At 37.4% G+C, this 18,284-nt stretch overlaps 1 protein-coding gene across 2 annotated transcripts in view; it reads left to right on the top strand.

The window, feature by feature from the left end:
* The window catches only part of LOC132704105 (uncharacterized), a 51,457-nt gene extending 33,193 nt beyond the window's left edge, over positions 1-18,264 (top strand). For both annotated transcript variants that reach the window (XM_060673883.1, XM_060673882.1), the window contains exons 3-5: positions 6,612-6,894; positions 11,035-11,370; positions 18,000-18,264. In XM_060673883.1, the coding sequence (XP_060529866.1) occupies positions 6,612-6,894; positions 11,035-11,370; positions 18,000-18,264 (884 nt within the window). The remainder of the gene's footprint in view (positions 1-6,611; positions 6,895-11,034; positions 11,371-17,999) is intronic.
* The last annotated feature ends 20 nt before the right edge of the window (positions 18,265-18,284 follow it).

Genomic DNA, 18,284 nt, shown 5'->3' with positions numbered 1-18,284 from the left:
GTAAAGAAAAGGCTTGCTTTTCAACTTTCATTTCGACTGAGACATTAACAAGAAGCTGCAAAAGTATTTATAGCATAATTCCTAAATATTTAAACAGTATTTCCTAACACTCTCATGATTGTACATCGAAACAGGGCGAAAGGTTCAGGATTGGTAAATAAACTTATAAACAAACTTCCTATCGAACTGCATATTCCTGGTTACCAATTCTGCGGACCTGGTACTCATTTACAAAGAGAATAAATAGAGGTGATTCAGGTATAAATCCCTTAGACGCTGCTTGTAAAGAGCACGATATAGCATACTCTCAGTCTAACAATTTAACAAAAAGACACGAAGCAGACAAGATCTTAGAAGATAAAGCTTGGCAGAGGGTTAAAGCAAAGGACTCTTCGTTTGGAGAAAAAGTAGCCGCTTTAGGCATAACAGGTGTAATGAAAGGAAAGCGAAAATTGGGAATGGGTGTTAAAAAAGCAAGCAAAATGTTAAATGTTAGCACTTATGAAACCAAACAAAAGTCCAGTTCTTAAAATTGCGGACATCTGTCACTAAAATTTTTATATAATAACATGCCGTTAAAGTGAAACGTCAGTGATTAATTTAGATTCGTAATGTCCACTACGATTTCCATAAGTGGGAAAACTTCTATATTATCCGCCGATTTCAATCAATACTTTTTGGGACTAGCAGATTTCGAGACGTACATGAGCATACCAAATATTGAACCCGGTAATAACAAGTTACATATAGGAGAGAAAGTTATAACTATTCCAGAGGTAACGTACGATTTAACAGATATCGAGAAATACGTCAAAAACCAAGTGAAAAAGATATTTAAAGAGAAGGTCGATTTTATTCTGGAATCAAATTCCAACACTTTAAAGAGTTCAATTTTTTGTTCTAAACGAATTGACTTTTCCTCGAATGATTCCAAAGGTCGACTGCTTGGATTTAAAAAGCCAGTAGTTAAAGCATCGACTACAGAACAGTCGGATGAAGTAGTAAATATTAATAAAGTCAATGCTATTTGCGTCGATTGTAATATATGTGTTGGCTTATACAGTAATGGTAAACCGGTTCACATAATACATCAGTTTTTTCCGGCTGTAGCTCCTGGGTATAAAATAGTCGAGTCGCAACTACCTATACTTTATTTTCCAGTGTTAAGACAATTAATAATATCACTATAAAAATCATCGACCAAGACGGAGATGTTATTAATTTTAGAAACGAAACGATAACAGTGAGGTTGCATTTAAAAAGCAATAATGGTTACCAGATATAATAGGACTTTTATAAGAGAACCATCAGTGGTTACAGTACAATCACAAAAAAACTATAAAAAGAGAAATATCGTTTGCAAATCCAGTGGCATTAGAAACGGCCAACGTTTAACACGTACAAACCGTACCTTTTGGAAATCATTGGGATTCCAAGTGCTCTTAAAATGACAATTTTAGATGTTAACGAAAAACTCTATATCGACAACTCCATCGTAAGTTCAGAGTTTCATACTTATCAACCATTCGTGTCTTCAAAATTCGACTATAACGACGAAATACGCATACCAATTCAGGAACTATATTCCTTCACTTTACCCTGTGAAAGTGTGTTGTACATCGAGGGGGTCCTTACTAATGAAGATGACAAGTACACTGGAAAATTAAGGTTTATTAACAATGGAATTGCTTTTCTCTTTAGAGAGATCCGGTACGAACTTAATGGCGTCACCTTGGACGCAGTCAGGAACGTTGGTTTGGCATCAACATTAAAAGCCTATCTTTCCTATAATACCAACGAAAGTATAAAACTTCAAAATGCAGGATGGTTTCCCAATCGAAATGCAAGTGACAGAATTATGGTCGACGATCACGGAAAATCTATTCCGTTGAAAATGCTATCAGGATTCTTCGAAGATTATCAAAAAATTGTATTGAATATGAAGCAAGAGTTAGTTTTAATACGAGCAACGATTTAGATGCGGTCTTTTTTTTAGACGATAATGAACCAAAAACCACAACTCCCGAAATACCTAAAGTTTCGCTTAAAAAGATATATTGGAAAATCCCAAAAATAATGACAAATATTGCAGAAGAACTTGTTTTAACGAAAATCATGGAGTCTAATAAAGGGATAACAATCGGTTTCAGATCATTAGAAATTATTGAATATTCATCTCTGCCTGAAACCACAACTCACACGTGGCCCGTGAAAACAACAAATAAACTAGAAACTCCGCGTCATATCATTATCGCCTTCCATGAAAATAGGAAAGGTCGAGTAGAAAAGGATATGAGTCAATTTGATGACGTCGATTTAACTAATATAAAAGTATTTTTAAATTCGGAACGATATCCGTACCATGATTTAAACCTAAATTGTAAAGAGAACAAGTATTCGACTCTGTATGATATGTTTGCTAATTTTAGACACTCTTATTACGGGACGTCCAATGAGCCAATTTTCACACCGCAGCACTTCAAAGAAAAATGTCCCATTACACACATAGATTGTTCTCATCAAAGAGAGTCTCTACAAACTGGTTCCGTGGTAAAGCGAATTGAATTTGAAACTAGCACTAATATCAAGAAGGATACATCGGTTTATTGTCTCATTTTACATGACAAAGTATTTAGTTACAATCCGCTAACTAAAATAGTAAAACAAATGTAACGGATTTTAAAAACCCGATTCGCAGATATTCAAAAAATTTGCCATAAATATCAGGCGAAACAGTACATTTTTGACAGTTGTCATCATGCGGATCGTGGCACTAGATATACAAGGGTTTAATCTGAAAGACGGTGAAGGTTTCGTCGCTAAAGAAATTGCAATTTATCAAATGGCCCACTACATAATGAAGCCGCCGAGAGATTTTTTAACGTTGACTCATGCTGATAAGCGAAGCGTACGTTGGCTCGAGCGTTTTCACCACGGATTAAAATATAGTACAGGTCTTATAGACTATAACTTTATCGACGAATTGGTTAGGCGTTTGGTTGAAACCGTGGACATTATATACCTCAGAGGGCAACCGAAAATTGATTTTTTGACTTCGAAGATCCAACAACTACAGCTACACCTTCCTTTAATTGTTAATATCGAAAAATTCGACGACAGTTGGCTGATACCGCTCAAATTTGAATTGGATCGACCTCAGTGCACCTTTCATATGAATGGTGGATTACGCATGTGTGCCTTACGAAACTCTGTATTATTATTCAATTGGTTATATGCTAAAATTCCTATATGAAAATGACAATAAAAAGATGTGCTTTCAAAATTTGCAATTTTATTTTGAGCGGCAACATATAAAACAGACTAACGCAAAGCGAGCAAATCAAAATTAATTCTCAAGTGTTAAGTGATGAATCGCCCCATAAGCAACGTCGATGAGCTTCCCGCGGAATACCTAATCAAATACGTGAGATCCTACGACTTGCTGGCTATATGGCATAGGTTATCCGACAAGCAGAAAAACAATTTCGACCTGCAGACTCATTTGCCTTGTTTTATTCACTATAATCGATCGGATAGTAGAACTCATATCGACGGACCCGTGCCTCCACAAAATAAATGTCCGCATTGTTTGAGTGTTATAAAAAGTAGTTCATTGATTTAAATCGCCTCAATATAGTGAGAAAGATGGCTTTGTTAAGAGCTTAATATGTTTTATTAACAGCGGTAGTGCAAAATATGTTCTACTTAAATAAACCCAATGGGGTTATCGAAGCGTACGTTTGTTTTAAAAATAACAATATCAGTGACGTTTGGCCGGAAGAATGGAGTCAGCTGTATCCCATGACAGTTAACGGTAACGATAAGCTACACATTTTTGGAGCAAGGTTACCAAACGTTACCGCTCAGTATCTAAATTACAAAGTCCGTTTGGTTTTCTTTGATCGCAGTTTCGGCGACCACGGCGAATGGCAAACGATTGCTTTCAATAATAGCAGCTATCGCAGTGATAAGGACGAAAATTTTGGGACAGACCTCCAAAAGGTTTTGATTCTACTGTATATAGTGACGGGTGCTTGTTTCCTATTACTATCAAAGTGCTTATACAAGTTGACAAAAATTCATTGCTCCGCTCATCTTCGCAAGTAGGGATATGTGGATGTATAAATTGTTCGCATATATTCCAAAACTCTTAAATCGATTGTGACTCGAAAAGTGTACTTAACGCAGCCAAAAAAAAAATTAAAATGGCCACTGATGTTGTTAGGATTGACGAAAATATGCTGTTTGAAATTTACAACACTGGCGTTCGTTTCACCAACAGGGACGAACATACGGATTTTCAACTAGAAGAGTTCTGGGATTTTCTCAATTTTCTAAACGAAGAAGTAGGAGAACATCTAAAGTGGAACGACGTTTCAGCACACATCGGTGACGACATCGAGGTGATGTATTGGAACGAAGAAGAGCTTTGTGATTTGAGGCTATTAAAAAATGGACGGTCGCAAATTTTTCTCGAAAGAGAAGATATTGAAAAAATTATGTCAAAAAGGCACAGTATTTTTAAAGCTATGAATTTATACCGAGATGTAAATATATATAATCAATAAATAATTTTATTAGTAACACGTATTTGGTTTATGTCATTTTTCATTTAATTCCTAAACATATACTGGTCTATAATTTATTTCTGTCTGACCGCAAAACAACATACACCACCAACTTACTTTAAGTCAAAAAAGGGACCTGGCTAACTCAACTTGCCATTTGTTAGCGATATTTCATAAAAATGTTACGTCATAAATTTTATCGGTGCACATTTATTTAATTTAATTATATTTTACGCGACCTCGACGACCTTTTATTATATTTATGCGGAACCAGAACAATGCAATTTCGCGCAAAGTAGCTAACCTCGGGGTCACACTTGATGAATTTAAACAAAATTTCATCACATTAGCAAATATGGAATATCAATGCTTTATTTACGTATAATGTTTTTTATCGTTATCAGATAGATTGTAAGTTAATAAAAATGTGTTTATTGAATTCGCGCATTTCTAATATTTCCCTGATTAACAAATTTAAACATATCGGATGTCAATACTTCGTAAATGTTGTCAATAAATTATTATATTTTAAGCGACCTCGACGACCTTTTATTAGTTGAATTCTCTTATCGTCGCCGCCGCCGCGAAATCGTCGTCGGCTAGGCTCCGCTAGGCTCGACTAACGTAGCGCGCGAAACGGGTCACCGGGCATAAACGACACACATCCACGTGTCGGCCGAGTTAGGCTATAGGAACAGCGCGTCAGCGGCGCTTACACCCGAAGGTTCGAGGTTCGAATCCCCCGACCGCGCGCGACACACCGGTCGCTTTTTTCACCTCGCGCAAAAATACGTCAAGACAAAAAGGCACTAACGCAAAAACTACCCCTAGCGGGGCGAAATTGCCAAAAAGGCACTAACGCGAAAACTACCCCCTACCCCCCATTAAGGGTGACATCTGGCGATTGAAACCTGAGCTCTTAATGGGCGGCGACATCTCTCGTAGAATGGTCAAACCAATTTATTTTTTTTCGGTTGCTTGGGAATCTGTAAATTTTCAATCACAAAATCTCCCCCGGGGGACGGGGGATGGTGAAGTAACGAATAATAACTACTGAAATAGAAACGAATAATAATCTCCAATTCTTATATGTTCCTATCAATAGAAAATTAGTCCTAACGTTGGGTCATTCTGTTTACAGAAAAGCTACTCCCAACCACCGTCAAAAAATCATCGGATATCAACACTCTGAACACTGAAGCCAGAATTACATCTGCTCTTCTCTCTAATAATTTTCACATTAAAGATATTAAGCGTTCCATTATAAAATATACTTCAACACAACCTTCCTAAAACAATCAGTCCGGAAGCAACCCCACACTTGCCATTGTTGTTGTTTCTTACATTCAAAACATCACTCACCACATGTCAAAAGTTCTTAAGAAATATAACTCCAAAACCAGATTTACCGATTAACCAAAAATCTCTCAAGATCTTCGATCCGTCAAAGACAAAATTCCGCAGACAGCAGGAGTTTACAGCATTCCATGCATATGCCGCAAAGAGTACATTGAAGAGACCGGACGAAAAATATCAACTGTGCTCAGAAAATATGAGGGAACATTAAAACTAGTACAAATATATTCATCAGGAGTTGCCCAACAAATAACGAACCCGGACATCAAATCTTATTTATAAAACCTAAAATTCTTGCATGTAATCAATTCTTCTACCAAAGAAAAATCCGAGAATCTATGGAAATCTATAAACAACCAAACAATTCTAACCGCAACTCAGGCTTTACCGTTCATCAATATGGGATTCAGTCATCCCAGACAATGTTTATGTCCCTCCTCTCGTTCCGCCCCTCTCAAACAGGAAGTGTAGAGTAGAATACGATCTCCAGCTATAGGTTATTATAGGCTAATTAATAAATAAATATTTTTATTTTTAATGTAATGTATTACCAAGGATACAATTTTATGTTTTCTCTTAGCCAAATATTAAAAGTTACTATTTAGTCGGAAATGGTTGAAAAATTGAAAAAGCTTCCTCATTGCTACGTTGATTCACCCGTGACTCCCAATCTTTTGCTCCTTCCAGGTAGAGAAATAATGCAGTCCGAAATAGGGTTCCACGCTGCGAAATATCTAGCGTTTTTGTCTTGCACGACGTACGTTGGAGAAAAATTTACCAGTTTCCTAAAAAGTCACGAGGATTTGATCGGGATCACCGACGGTTACGTTGCGCTGGGCGGAGGTGGCTTGGCTTTGTTCGGGACGGCTTGTTTGTACACTTGGCCTGAATATTTCGACGAAGTCGCTGCTCGCTTTGAGGATAACGCTCTGGTGGACAGGACGGCATTCTTGGACGACAGCTGTTACAGGTATTTGTTGCTCCGCGGCTTCTTGTCTTTGAAGAGCCCGAAGTAAAAATTATGTTCCTGGATCTCCCATGTTTCCCGATGTTCCATCCAATCGGAATTCTTTTTGTTTTATTTTTCCTCTTTAATTTTTGATCATTCGGGAATTTTTATGTCGAGCAAATTGAAATTAGTGATTAAACGATATTTCGTCAGACAGTTTGGATTCAGACAGGGAGTTTCTAGGGACGATCGTATATGAGGCAAATAATATACATAGCGCCCCACAAAAACAAAGCCATTTGATCTGCGTTTTTAGATTTACCTCGTGCATTTGTTAGGGTGGATCTTAATACTGATTAACATTCTCGAGGGTCTTGGATTTAGAGGCATCTTCTTCATCTAGTGTCTATTCTTTATAAATGTACAGTCGTCATTCTCGTTCACTGGCTGATAGTTTTCAGCTACGATGTTCGTCGTCGACTTTGACATCTTCAACCGTCTACTTTGTCCTGCAAGATTAGTTGGATAAATTGATATTTCTCATTACGCATCACATGCTCAAGGGAAGCCATCCTCAGTTTCACACTATGTATGACTTCGAGTTACTTTTGCATTCGTTGGGGCATGGAGTATTTGTGACATAGTATGATGATCAGGATCATGCGGTATAGGAGAATGGAGAATACATAACATCTTAGGACCCTTCTTCTTATACCTAGTAATATTCAGGTCCATGTTACATAGGACTTTTCCGATGCGGTTAAAAACGTTTCTGGTTCCCGTGTTCCGTTGTTCAGGCCGCATCCCAAGTACGTTATTTTATCTGTTGTTTACAAGATTTGCCCTTAACAGGTGGCATTGTACCTCATCGTTTTTACTAGCAAGAATTTTGGTCTTCCTGTAGTTGATCCTCATACCATACATTTCTATACCTTAAATTATTGATGGTCGCTCCATTGATCTTAATTCCTTCCTTTGTTTCACTAAACGCTTGTCTAAACAGTATTCGGAGTAAGTATCGAACAGAATAGTATAGGTGATAGTATTCATCCCTGGCGTACTCCCCGGTTAACTGTAAATTCTTGGGAGGTACGCACAGTCGCTCTCTGGTGCAAATACAGATCAGTGATGAAGCGCAAGTCTTTGCCGTCGATACCAGACTCCATTAGTATTTCAAATAATTTGTGGTGTTGCACCTTGTCAAACGCCTTCTCATAGTCGATAAAACAAGCGTAGACATCGCAATTTACGTCCCTGGCCCTCTGGACCTGAATAGAAAACAGGGCCTATCGCGTTCCCATTTCAGTACATGACTCATCAGACTTATAATTCGGTAATCAGAGCAACTAGTAGCATTTGCTTTCTTAGACAGGGGAATAAATTTGGAAACCAGCCAGTCTCTAGGGAATTGTCCCGTTTCATGTTTTCAAGTAGTGTTGTCAGTTGGTTAATTTGGGAGTGTTCCAAAAGTTTTATAATCTCTTCCTAAACATTGACCGGTCCGGTTGCTTTATTGTTTTTTAGTCGTGTTATGGCGTGCCTCACTTCGTCGAGTGTTACTTGTGGGCCTGAGTCAGCATGGGATAGTGGTTTCGGCCCGTTGTACTTCCTCGAACAGCTCTCCCATGTATTCTCTCCACCTTTCCAATATTCTTTCGTTGTCAGTTATAGGATTACTTTGTTTATAGGAATCAGTTATTACTGCCTAAACTAGTCCTTTCTGCCATAGTCTTGATTTTCTTGTGCAGGTTGAAGGTGTCATGCTTCAATTTCCCTACATCCGTTCTGTAACCATTACATCCTTGATCTTTTTGTTGATTTTGTTATTTATTTCTTTGTACCTTTCTATTCCTATGTTTTTTGTCGTTCCTAAATAGGATTCAGAGTCTCCTCAGTCATCCATTACTGCTTTTTTGTTCTTTTTTCGGGTTTTAGTTTATTATCTGCTACACGGCAACAGACATTTTTTATTTTTCCCCACGTGTCTTCTACATCCATGTCTTCCTTTTTGTGTTGTCCTTCAGCTTCTGGATGTCTAGATTATTTTAAGTTTTTTTTTTACGGATTTTCTTTATACGTATTTTAATTTTGCTAAGCAGAAGGTTACAGTCTGACAGGATGTCCGCTCCTGGGTACGTCTTTAAGGATTTAAGGAGTTTTGGAATCTTTTGTTTATGAGGGTAAAATCAATCTGATTTCTAACGACTTTTTGGGACGAATAAGCTGGAAATTTCCATGTGGAGAGCCGGCGAGGCGATAGTTCAAAAAACGTGTTCGTTATTACTCTGTCTGTTTCTTGAGAAAACTGGATTAGGCGGTCTCCCCTATCATTTTTTATCCCCAGTCCAAAATTTCCCACAACACCTCTCCTGTTTCTTGGTGCATTTCAGGGCTGTCCGTAGTTCTTCGTACAGGTTGGAGCGTATGACTGCATAATCTTTATATTAAAAGGTTTGGCATTAATTTTAAGGAGTGCCACTCTGTTTGATATGCCCGTAAAATTAATGACACAGTTTTTTTGCTTTTTTACCATTCTTGTTTTGTTTTGTTATATCTACACAATGATATACATTATAATAATCGATCTTACAGTGACCCGAATTGGGCCATCTGACTTCGTGTTAGGCAACCGAGGGATTTTTCGCACCCTCTCCGCACTTAAGGGGTGCCCGGTACTAAAGACCTTTTTTGAATAGCATTGATCCATCATGATTGTCTTGGGGAAGAATTTAGCCAGGTACTTTCCCCTTGCATCGGGAAAACTTTAATCGGATCTTATCTCATGTACAATATCTAAAAATAGAATACGTTTTAAGCGAGCCCCGCAAAGTTGAGTTTGGAGTCCCTCAAGTGATTGTTCTTGATCCGATATTGTTTTTGCAGCATAGTTAACCCAAAACTAACATGATTGTTACGGGCTCGATTTTGGAGAGAAGTCAAAAACTGAAAACCATATCGTGATATGTCAAGGCGTTTTTGAGCTACAGGGTGATTCTCAAAAATGTGCGATTTTAAAGGCCCTCAAAATCTTTTTTAATTGAAAGATTCGAGTTTCGGGAAAAAACATTTTTTTAAGTTTTGTTAAGCGGGAATCTCTTCTCTATTTTACCCGTTTTGTATTAGAGCCTGTAGTTTCCCAGATGTCACACAAAGTTATAACCCCTTTTTTTTTAATAATTTTCTAAAAAAATTTCCTGTCGACCGATGTGCCATACACCTTTTTTTTATTAAATAATTTAAAAGATATTCGCAGTTTTTGATATTTACCGTAGTAGTTTTTTTTTTATACAAAATCAAGTTGGCTACGACACGAGGGGACACAGCAACCTCGCACTTCTAGTTGACAATAATTACCAATCAAAAATGTAAAACAGTGTGATTTGTTTTTAAATTTTCATAAATGTATTGCCGCACGCTTTGGAAAAGAGATGTATTAAATATAACTTAATTTTATATCAACATTATATATTTTTTTATAGATATTTCATAACATATAACATAAAATATTTAATAATTAATAATTTTTTAGATATTTATACCAAGCGGAATCAAATTGGCTTATAAAAAAATAAACATTTCTTTTTTCAAAAAGACAAAACACATTAGAAAAAAACTGAATACGCCATTGCATTCCGATATTTCATATGAGGGGTGACCTAAAATTTCAAATTTTTAAAACCACCATGTGTTTTAAAACGTATGCAAATCGTGAAGATTTTGTTAACTTCATCTTTCGTTTCACAAAAAAGTACTAAAGATTTGCAAAAACTGCACTAACAACGGTCATTCCTGACCAAAATAATATTTTGGTTTTAACGGTTAAGATGATTAATTTAATTTATTGATTAGTTAATATATATTTTTATTATTTTTTTTACAGTCCAATGTAATAAAATACTCAGAAGTTATTTTTATGATAATCTAAAGTCAGGATATAAATAGTTTCGTATTTTTGAATCATGGCCTTCGTAAAAATAATTTAGACAATAGTCCTGAAATGGACAAGTAGTTGTCTGGCTCACATAATTTCAATGGAGAACCACCCCACCACCCTCTTCAAATCTTCTATAGTAATCGGCAATTAAAAAGGACCACAGACTGTAATAGATTGGCATTTTCGTTCTAACTACTATCGTGGTGTAAGTCGCCTTTATTTTCCAGAGGAACGATAGGAGGGTGTTTTTCAACGACCTTGGGCTCTGTCCTGCACGAGCTCTACCATACTTTCGATCTAGGTCACACCGAGGTCGGCGTTATGGCTAGAGGATTCGACAACATCTACAAATTTTTCACCACCGACGAGAAAACCGCTTCGAGCGACGTTTCCAAAGGTTTCCAGCATCAAATTCAGTTCAAGGAAGAGTTCGAGGCCTCCAAACTATCCGAGAGGCTGGAGAAAGCGAACAAAAAGAAAGAATTTCGGGTTATTAGGAAGTTCGATGCTGGCGACGACACCTTCTTGACTAAAAGCTGCGCCGTGATACTAAGTTACCACAAGTACGTTCCACTTAGGGTTTCTGAAAATGTTTTTTAACTTGGAAGTTGACTAACTACTTCGTTAATTTAACCTGTAGTTTAAATTTTATCGGGTTTCTGAACAGGAGTTAATTTAACCTCACAATAGATTGGGTTATGCACTAACACTTAAGGTAGGTGGTCCGCACTTTCGATTTAATATTCATTGGGAATATAAAGTTATTAATGCACCCGCTTTTAAGTATACAACGTGAATAAAATATTTATTAGAAAAATAATGCACTTTTGTCCTATCTAGTGGGGTAAATATCCGCAATATCTCAGAACCGATTTAATTTTAAAAATTTCGTCATAATTTTTAACTTTAATTTATACAAAAAAACATCTCGTAATTTAAGTCAGTCTTAAAAACTAAGAAAAAATCGCAAAAATAGAAAAAATCATAGGATTAGGTACAAAATCTTTAAATCTAGCGGAAGTGCCTTGCAATGACTTGAAAAGTTTCCTTACAATGTCGAATTTGTCGACACAAAACTCTACTTCGGTTTCTGTGAAGCGCATTGTGCTGGTATTCTTTTATAATAAACTCCATCGTCTATCTTTGCTGTAATATCCACTTCATAAAGTCGAAAGAGATAAAAGTCGCTGGGATTCAAATCAGGTGAGAAGCTGCTTCATTCGAAATGACTTTCAGAAAAATTGTAATCACACTGCTCCTACCGTGAAGTGATAGTTTCGACTCTGAATCAGAGGAGTATTGGTTTTCTGTTTTTTCCAATAAACTTTTTTGTTATTGTCTTATTTTCTTTTTCATTAAACACGTTTCTCTTGACACTTTCCCTCCTTTTTCTTCTACATTTTTTTAAAATTGTTTTTTAATAGGAGTTGAGGTAAGGTGAGGTAAGGAGTGTAAACTTTAATCCTTTTCTTAATCGTTTTCTATTTTTTGCGAGTCCTGGTAATGGTGGTAACGGATGATCACTTTAATGTACCAGACAAATGTTCTCGAGAACATCCGGGACTCAGGATTATGTGAAACATCAGTGGTATCTGAGACATTGCCGACTTTTTCTATCTCGATATTTTCCCCAGGCACATATTCTTCGAGATTTTCAATAGGCTCCTCAATTTTTATTTCGCTATTTTGCTGTCTTTCACAACTTCTCAACGGGATGGATAGCTTCTTGCTCGTTATTTTCCGGAGAGATGTTTTTCTCATCACTATTTCGCTCACTACTCTAAAGACAACCCTGCATGTTCCTGTTATTTCTAATCAAGATCATCTAACTCTTCTGCATCTTTCTCTTGTTCTGTAACTGAGGAAGGAAGGAAGGAAGGAAGGTAGAAAATTGTATGCGGGTCATTGCCCTAACGAACGTGCGGATTTTTGCCCCAAACGTTGTCTTAAGTTTTAGCAAGGCGTCGTTTAAAAAATTGCTCTTAAGAAATAGAGGTTCAGGTTAAATCAAAAAAAATTTGAAAAAATTTTGATGCTGACTCAATATTTTCTGAAATATTTAACAAAATTAGATCAGAAAACAATGTCGCACATCACACGTGAACTTCGAAGTTAATTTAAATTTTCAATTTAAAATTAAAAAATCTGGTAGAATTGGTGACAGATCCATATAAAACAACACTTGAGAATATACGATGCAGTTATTACTGGGCAAAAAATAGCCTCGCTAGAAATTGCCCAAATATTTAATGCTCAGAATAAAATAGGCGCCAAGTAATCTTTCTCTTCACAAGGTAAATGCTTAATTGTTAAATTGAACACAGTTTGTTGTGCCAAAATCAACCTTTCATATAAGCTAAATTATGAACATTACTATCTATATAGGGTGTTTGCTAATTGAATATCAATAATTAAGGGGGCGATTTTTGGCTCCATTTTAAAAACAAACCTTCATATGAACATAGGTCCTAAACACTGAGGTAAAGTATTTTAATGAAATTTGGCACACACGTACTATGTATGATGAGGCATTATGTAGTTTACCACATTTTTTTAAAAATACGTCAGTGGCGAGCGTATTTAAAAATACGTCAGTGGCGAGCGTATGGAATTTCAACTGTTTATTTTGGCAGACATTGATAGTACACCGCCGATTATCTTACAATCTCCAATAATTTCTAAAAAAAAATCATTTCTTGATTTTTTTTCAGTCCGATGTACGGTTTTCATTAAAAAAAATAGAAACCTCTTCTCTGCTTGGTCATAACAATATCGGTAATATGCATGCGGAGAATTATTATCAATTATTTATTATAATTATCGTTTCTTAAATAATTGTCCATCTGTTCTATTAAAATACTTCAAAAAATCGAAGTACCTAAACTCAGAGGTGTATTTTTGAAATATTTATAATTATTTCTTATCATTGTAGTAGGCTGTGATTGTAAGAATCATTAATGCTGTTGCCAAGGCAGTTGTTTAACAGTTGTTAGCAGAGCGCTTTCCAGATAGGCGAACCTTTTCAAATGTACATAAAAGGGTGACTGAAACAGGTAATTTGAGGGCAAATAATCATTTAAATAGGGTAGGGAGGTAGCACTCTATTACGATCCCGGACGATCTCCTCCAGGAAGGAGCAGGTCACTTACTCTCATCCTATTGGTATTGGTATTGGTATTGGTATTAAAGGGGGGCGCCCTCGCGGGCGTCCAAGCACTTAGGCCACCAGATGGGCCCGTTGTGCCCCCAGGCCGCTCTAGAGGGCGTCCAGAATGCCGCCCCTCCTGTAGAAGGTCAGCAACTCCTTTAGCCCAATACCGTGCACTGAGTCCGGATCGATCAGGGCCGTTCCGAAGACTCCCAATCTTGCCCATGTCAAGGCAGGGCACTCGGTGAGCAGATGATACGGGGTCTCCTCCCCTTCCATGCACCACCTACACTCCGGGTCGTCTCCAATGCCTAGCAAGCAGAGATGCCTCCTAAGCCTGCAATGTCCTGTGTAGGCCCCTGTTAGTGCTCTACACTCCCTCCTGGTCAGTCTAAGCAGCTCCCTGGTCCGAGGAAGGGCGGGCCCATCCATCATAAGCCTCGCCTGCCTCATTCCCGGAGCAACTCTCCAGCCCCGCGCTCCCCAAGCGGGGCTCTGGCCCTATATGCCTATGCGAGGAGCCCTCCCTGGCTAAGGCGTCCGCTGCCTCATTGCCCCGGACACCGGTGTGACCCGGGACCCAGACCAACGTGACCTTTCTCTCCTCAGCCACCCTCCTCAGTACCCCTTTGCACTCCTTTATCAACAAGGAGCGCGTACGCACTGACTTCAGCGCCATGAGTGCAGCCCTACTATCCGAGCAGAAGAAGACTCTCCTGCTTCCGTAGTTGAGCCGAAGCACCTCTCTGGCCGCCATCAATAAAGCGAAAATTTCCGCCTGAAACACAGTGCAGTACTGACCCAGAGGGACCGACAAGCTTGATCCCGTACTCTCATCCTATTCCACCAATTATAATATCCTTACACATCGCAAACTCCTTGATGTTGGGAAGCAGCTACGTCAATCAAGACCATCGAAAAATAATTTCCCTAAGGACTTGATACTAAACACCTATAGGCGACTATCAAATCTTGATTACATCAGCTATGATACTGCGATACAGAAAGCAAACGGAAAACTACTGTGTTAATAATTCCAAACAATCTCTATGGCTCACGAAAATATAAACATGGTCCTCAAGAAAACAGAAGTCAACTATATAACAAAACAATACACATAGCTACATGGAACGTCCAAACATTGCACTTCACGGGGAAACTAGTGAATGTTGAAAAAACAAGAAAACGTCTAAGCGAAGTTAGATGGACTGACACTGGCTAACCAAAGACTGATATACAAGGACAAATATACTACTCGGCAGTTGCTATCATACAGTGATAGCAACTGCTGTGTTGCAATTAAGAACAGCCCATAGAACAATGAACATTATTCAGGTTAATGCTCCAACATGCGATAGCTCAGAATAGGAGACACAAAGGTTCTACGACGAACTAGAAGAAATAACGAAACTGGTGAAAAAGGGTGAAGTGACTGTCATTATGGGTGATTTCAGCTCTAAAGTTGGATAGGGAACGGATAATGAAATAGTCGGACAATATGGTCTTGTGCAGAGAATAGTCTCATCATCAGCAACACATTCTTCAAAGTGCCACCCAGATGACTCTATACATGGAGGTCACCTAGCAATAGAACCAGAAACCTGATAAATTTCATACTTGTTAAAAAGGATATGAAGAAATTCGTAAAAGCAGTAAAAACATACCCGGGAGCGGATGCATCCGAGGTTTGGATAATAATCCTGTGCTGATGTCAATGCACAGATTTAAAAAAATCATTAGGTAACAAATAGCAAACCCTATCGATATAAAGATGCAATAAGAAATTTCCACAATTATCGTATTTTGAGCCGGTGAAAACCCCATGCAGTTATAAAATTTAAACATCAGAAAATTTTTGGGTAAATGTTTGGGCTGGAATTATTTTATATTGGTTAATTGGACCCTTTTTCCTGGAAATAAGGCTAAATGACCTTAATTATCGCCTGTTTTTAGAAGATGATTTGGGCAATATTTCTAGAAGAAGTACCACATCTAATTAGAAAAGGAATATAGTTCGTGAATATTTAAACCACACATTTAACAACCGATGCGTATGTCGCGGCGAACCACAACCATGGCCCCCTCGGTCCCCAGATTTAAATATTTTGGACTTTGTTTTATGGGGGCATTTTAAAAGTCTGGTTTTTTGCACTCCTGTTAACACTGTAGAAGATTTAAAGAATATTATAAAAGTTTCCTGTAATTTAATAACACTGCAAGTATACCTCAAAGAGTGCGCAGCAATATGAGCGTGTGCAATCTGAAGCTTGTATCTTTCAAGGTGGAGGACACTTTCAACAACTTATCTAGTTTCTATGTTCTACTTTTTTTTAAGTTTGTTATTAACAGAAATTATTGTTAGAAATTATTAATTGTGGGTAGTGTTTTTTCATAAATAAGGATCGTTTATTATTTATCTTGTTAGAATGTTATGTTATTTCATTAAAACTGTAAAAGTATTTTTTTTTCTGAAAGACACTAGTTGGTAACTAAAGATGTAATGTTTCGTTACAATTATAACAAGGGAAATGGGGTTCTTGGTCGCTTGATTGAAGATATTTATTAATAGAATAAACCAATAATTACCACTCTAAGTGAATGGGAGGCGATTGTTAAATGAACAATAAACAATATGTGCCGAAAGTACATTGATAATAAACAAGGTTCGAACCGAAACGCGCACAAGTCTGCGGTATTCACCACTCCGAGTGGAACGGACTTACGTGGGAGCGGTCGACGTTCCCTTGAAGGATTTTGAGGCGGTAGCAGGCTGCCACCACCCAACGGTTGTTCGGCGACGATGTTCTCAAGACCCAGAAATATTCGAACGTAAGGTGGCCTTCCACCTTACGTCAATTGATCGGACGTCGTCAACACTGCAGCGCAACCGCTTCTCTTGCCTTCCTGCTACCCACTGCTTACCTCAGTCCACCTTAATTTCGCCGTCGTCCAGTACTTCCCCTCGCATCCCCACGGCCGTCCCATCGTGATTCGCACCGCTTTATATTTACCGCCACTCGCGCACTTTAGAGAACTTAAACTTAAATAAGAAACAAATAATAACAAAATAACATAATATGTATACGGTATGCTACAAAGACTAGATATTTGGTTTTAAATTGATATTTTATTTTTCCCAAACAAAAGGCCTCGATTTAACTAATGCAGTGGCGACCTAATTAACCGGAAATATTATTTGTTCATAGACAGTCATTGGCACGCCACCAACATGTGTATCCAAGTAAAAGGGCTTATTTTTGTACATTTATTGTGCCATAATAATAATTAATAGTGGACTGTATGAAGTTGTTGTCCTAACAAAGATAATTTGTAGTAATATGTATTTAATATTATTTACTTCTTCTAGGAATTTAAAATTTGGCAGTTATTTTCACCAAAATTTGCTTCCCTGCTGGCTATGGCCAACTAATATTATAGAGATTATCTTAGACAGAAAGAAGGGTAAATATTACAAAAGTTAAAATAAATCCCAAAGTTTTAAAAATAGGTATATGACATGCTTAACGTTGAAACTTAAGAAAATCGAGAGTTCTCAATTTAGAATAATTAAAAAATATTCGTTTATTTTCAACACCCTGCAGGATCCAACTCAATTTTCGTTGCATATATCTATTGCGTTATCCTCGAATAACAAATGGCGCTATCGTAATATTTTTGCAATCGTGAGAACTAATATTTTTTAGAATAATTCAAATATTGGGAAAATGGTTAGGTTCAGGTATGTATTATTATTAAAAGAGTTGGAATAATTTCAAAACTTATTTCAAAATTCAAAAATACGGTAAAAAGAAGCATTTGTATTTACCATTTTCTCATAACTTTTGAAACTAATGTGCAAGTTCCGATTTTTGTTATAAAACTTTCTGCAGCAATTCCTAAAAGACATTTTTAACGAAAATCAGACGATGTCGGATGCTAATATAACGAATTGTAAAACACACTTTCCCAAGATTACAAATTAATAAGGACGGAGCACAAGCTCGTTCAGAAACCGGCTGAATAATAAATATCGCTTTCTGGTAGGTGGTTCCAGAGTTCTATTCCGGAGCAGCCGTATACATTGTTCTACGACCCTAGCAACAGGTTTATCAAATCTACCGCTGGAATTAGGGTGGTGGAGCTACGAAGACAGTACGACGAGATGGTGCGCTTCAGCTGGACTTTCGAGGGGAAAGTTTTGAAATACTCTTTCCAAATTCCCGAACAGGCACTGGATGAAACTCTGGCTATCCTCTTCGTTGAAGACAAATACAGCAATATCTTTAAAAAAGCCGTTAATTTTGTCTAGTTAACCTTCAAATAAGTGTA

The sequence above is a fragment of the Cylas formicarius genome, unplaced genomic scaffold, assembly GCF_029955315.1.
Source record: "Cylas formicarius isolate icCylForm1 unplaced genomic scaffold, icCylForm1.1 PGA_scaffold_6__28_contigs__length_40554024, whole genome shotgun sequence".
In the NCBI taxonomy this organism is placed as follows: domain Eukaryota; kingdom Metazoa; phylum Arthropoda; class Insecta; order Coleoptera; family Brentidae; genus Cylas; species Cylas formicarius.
Note: the sequence above shows the minus strand (reverse complement) of the source record. Positions and strands in the feature narration are given on the sequence as shown.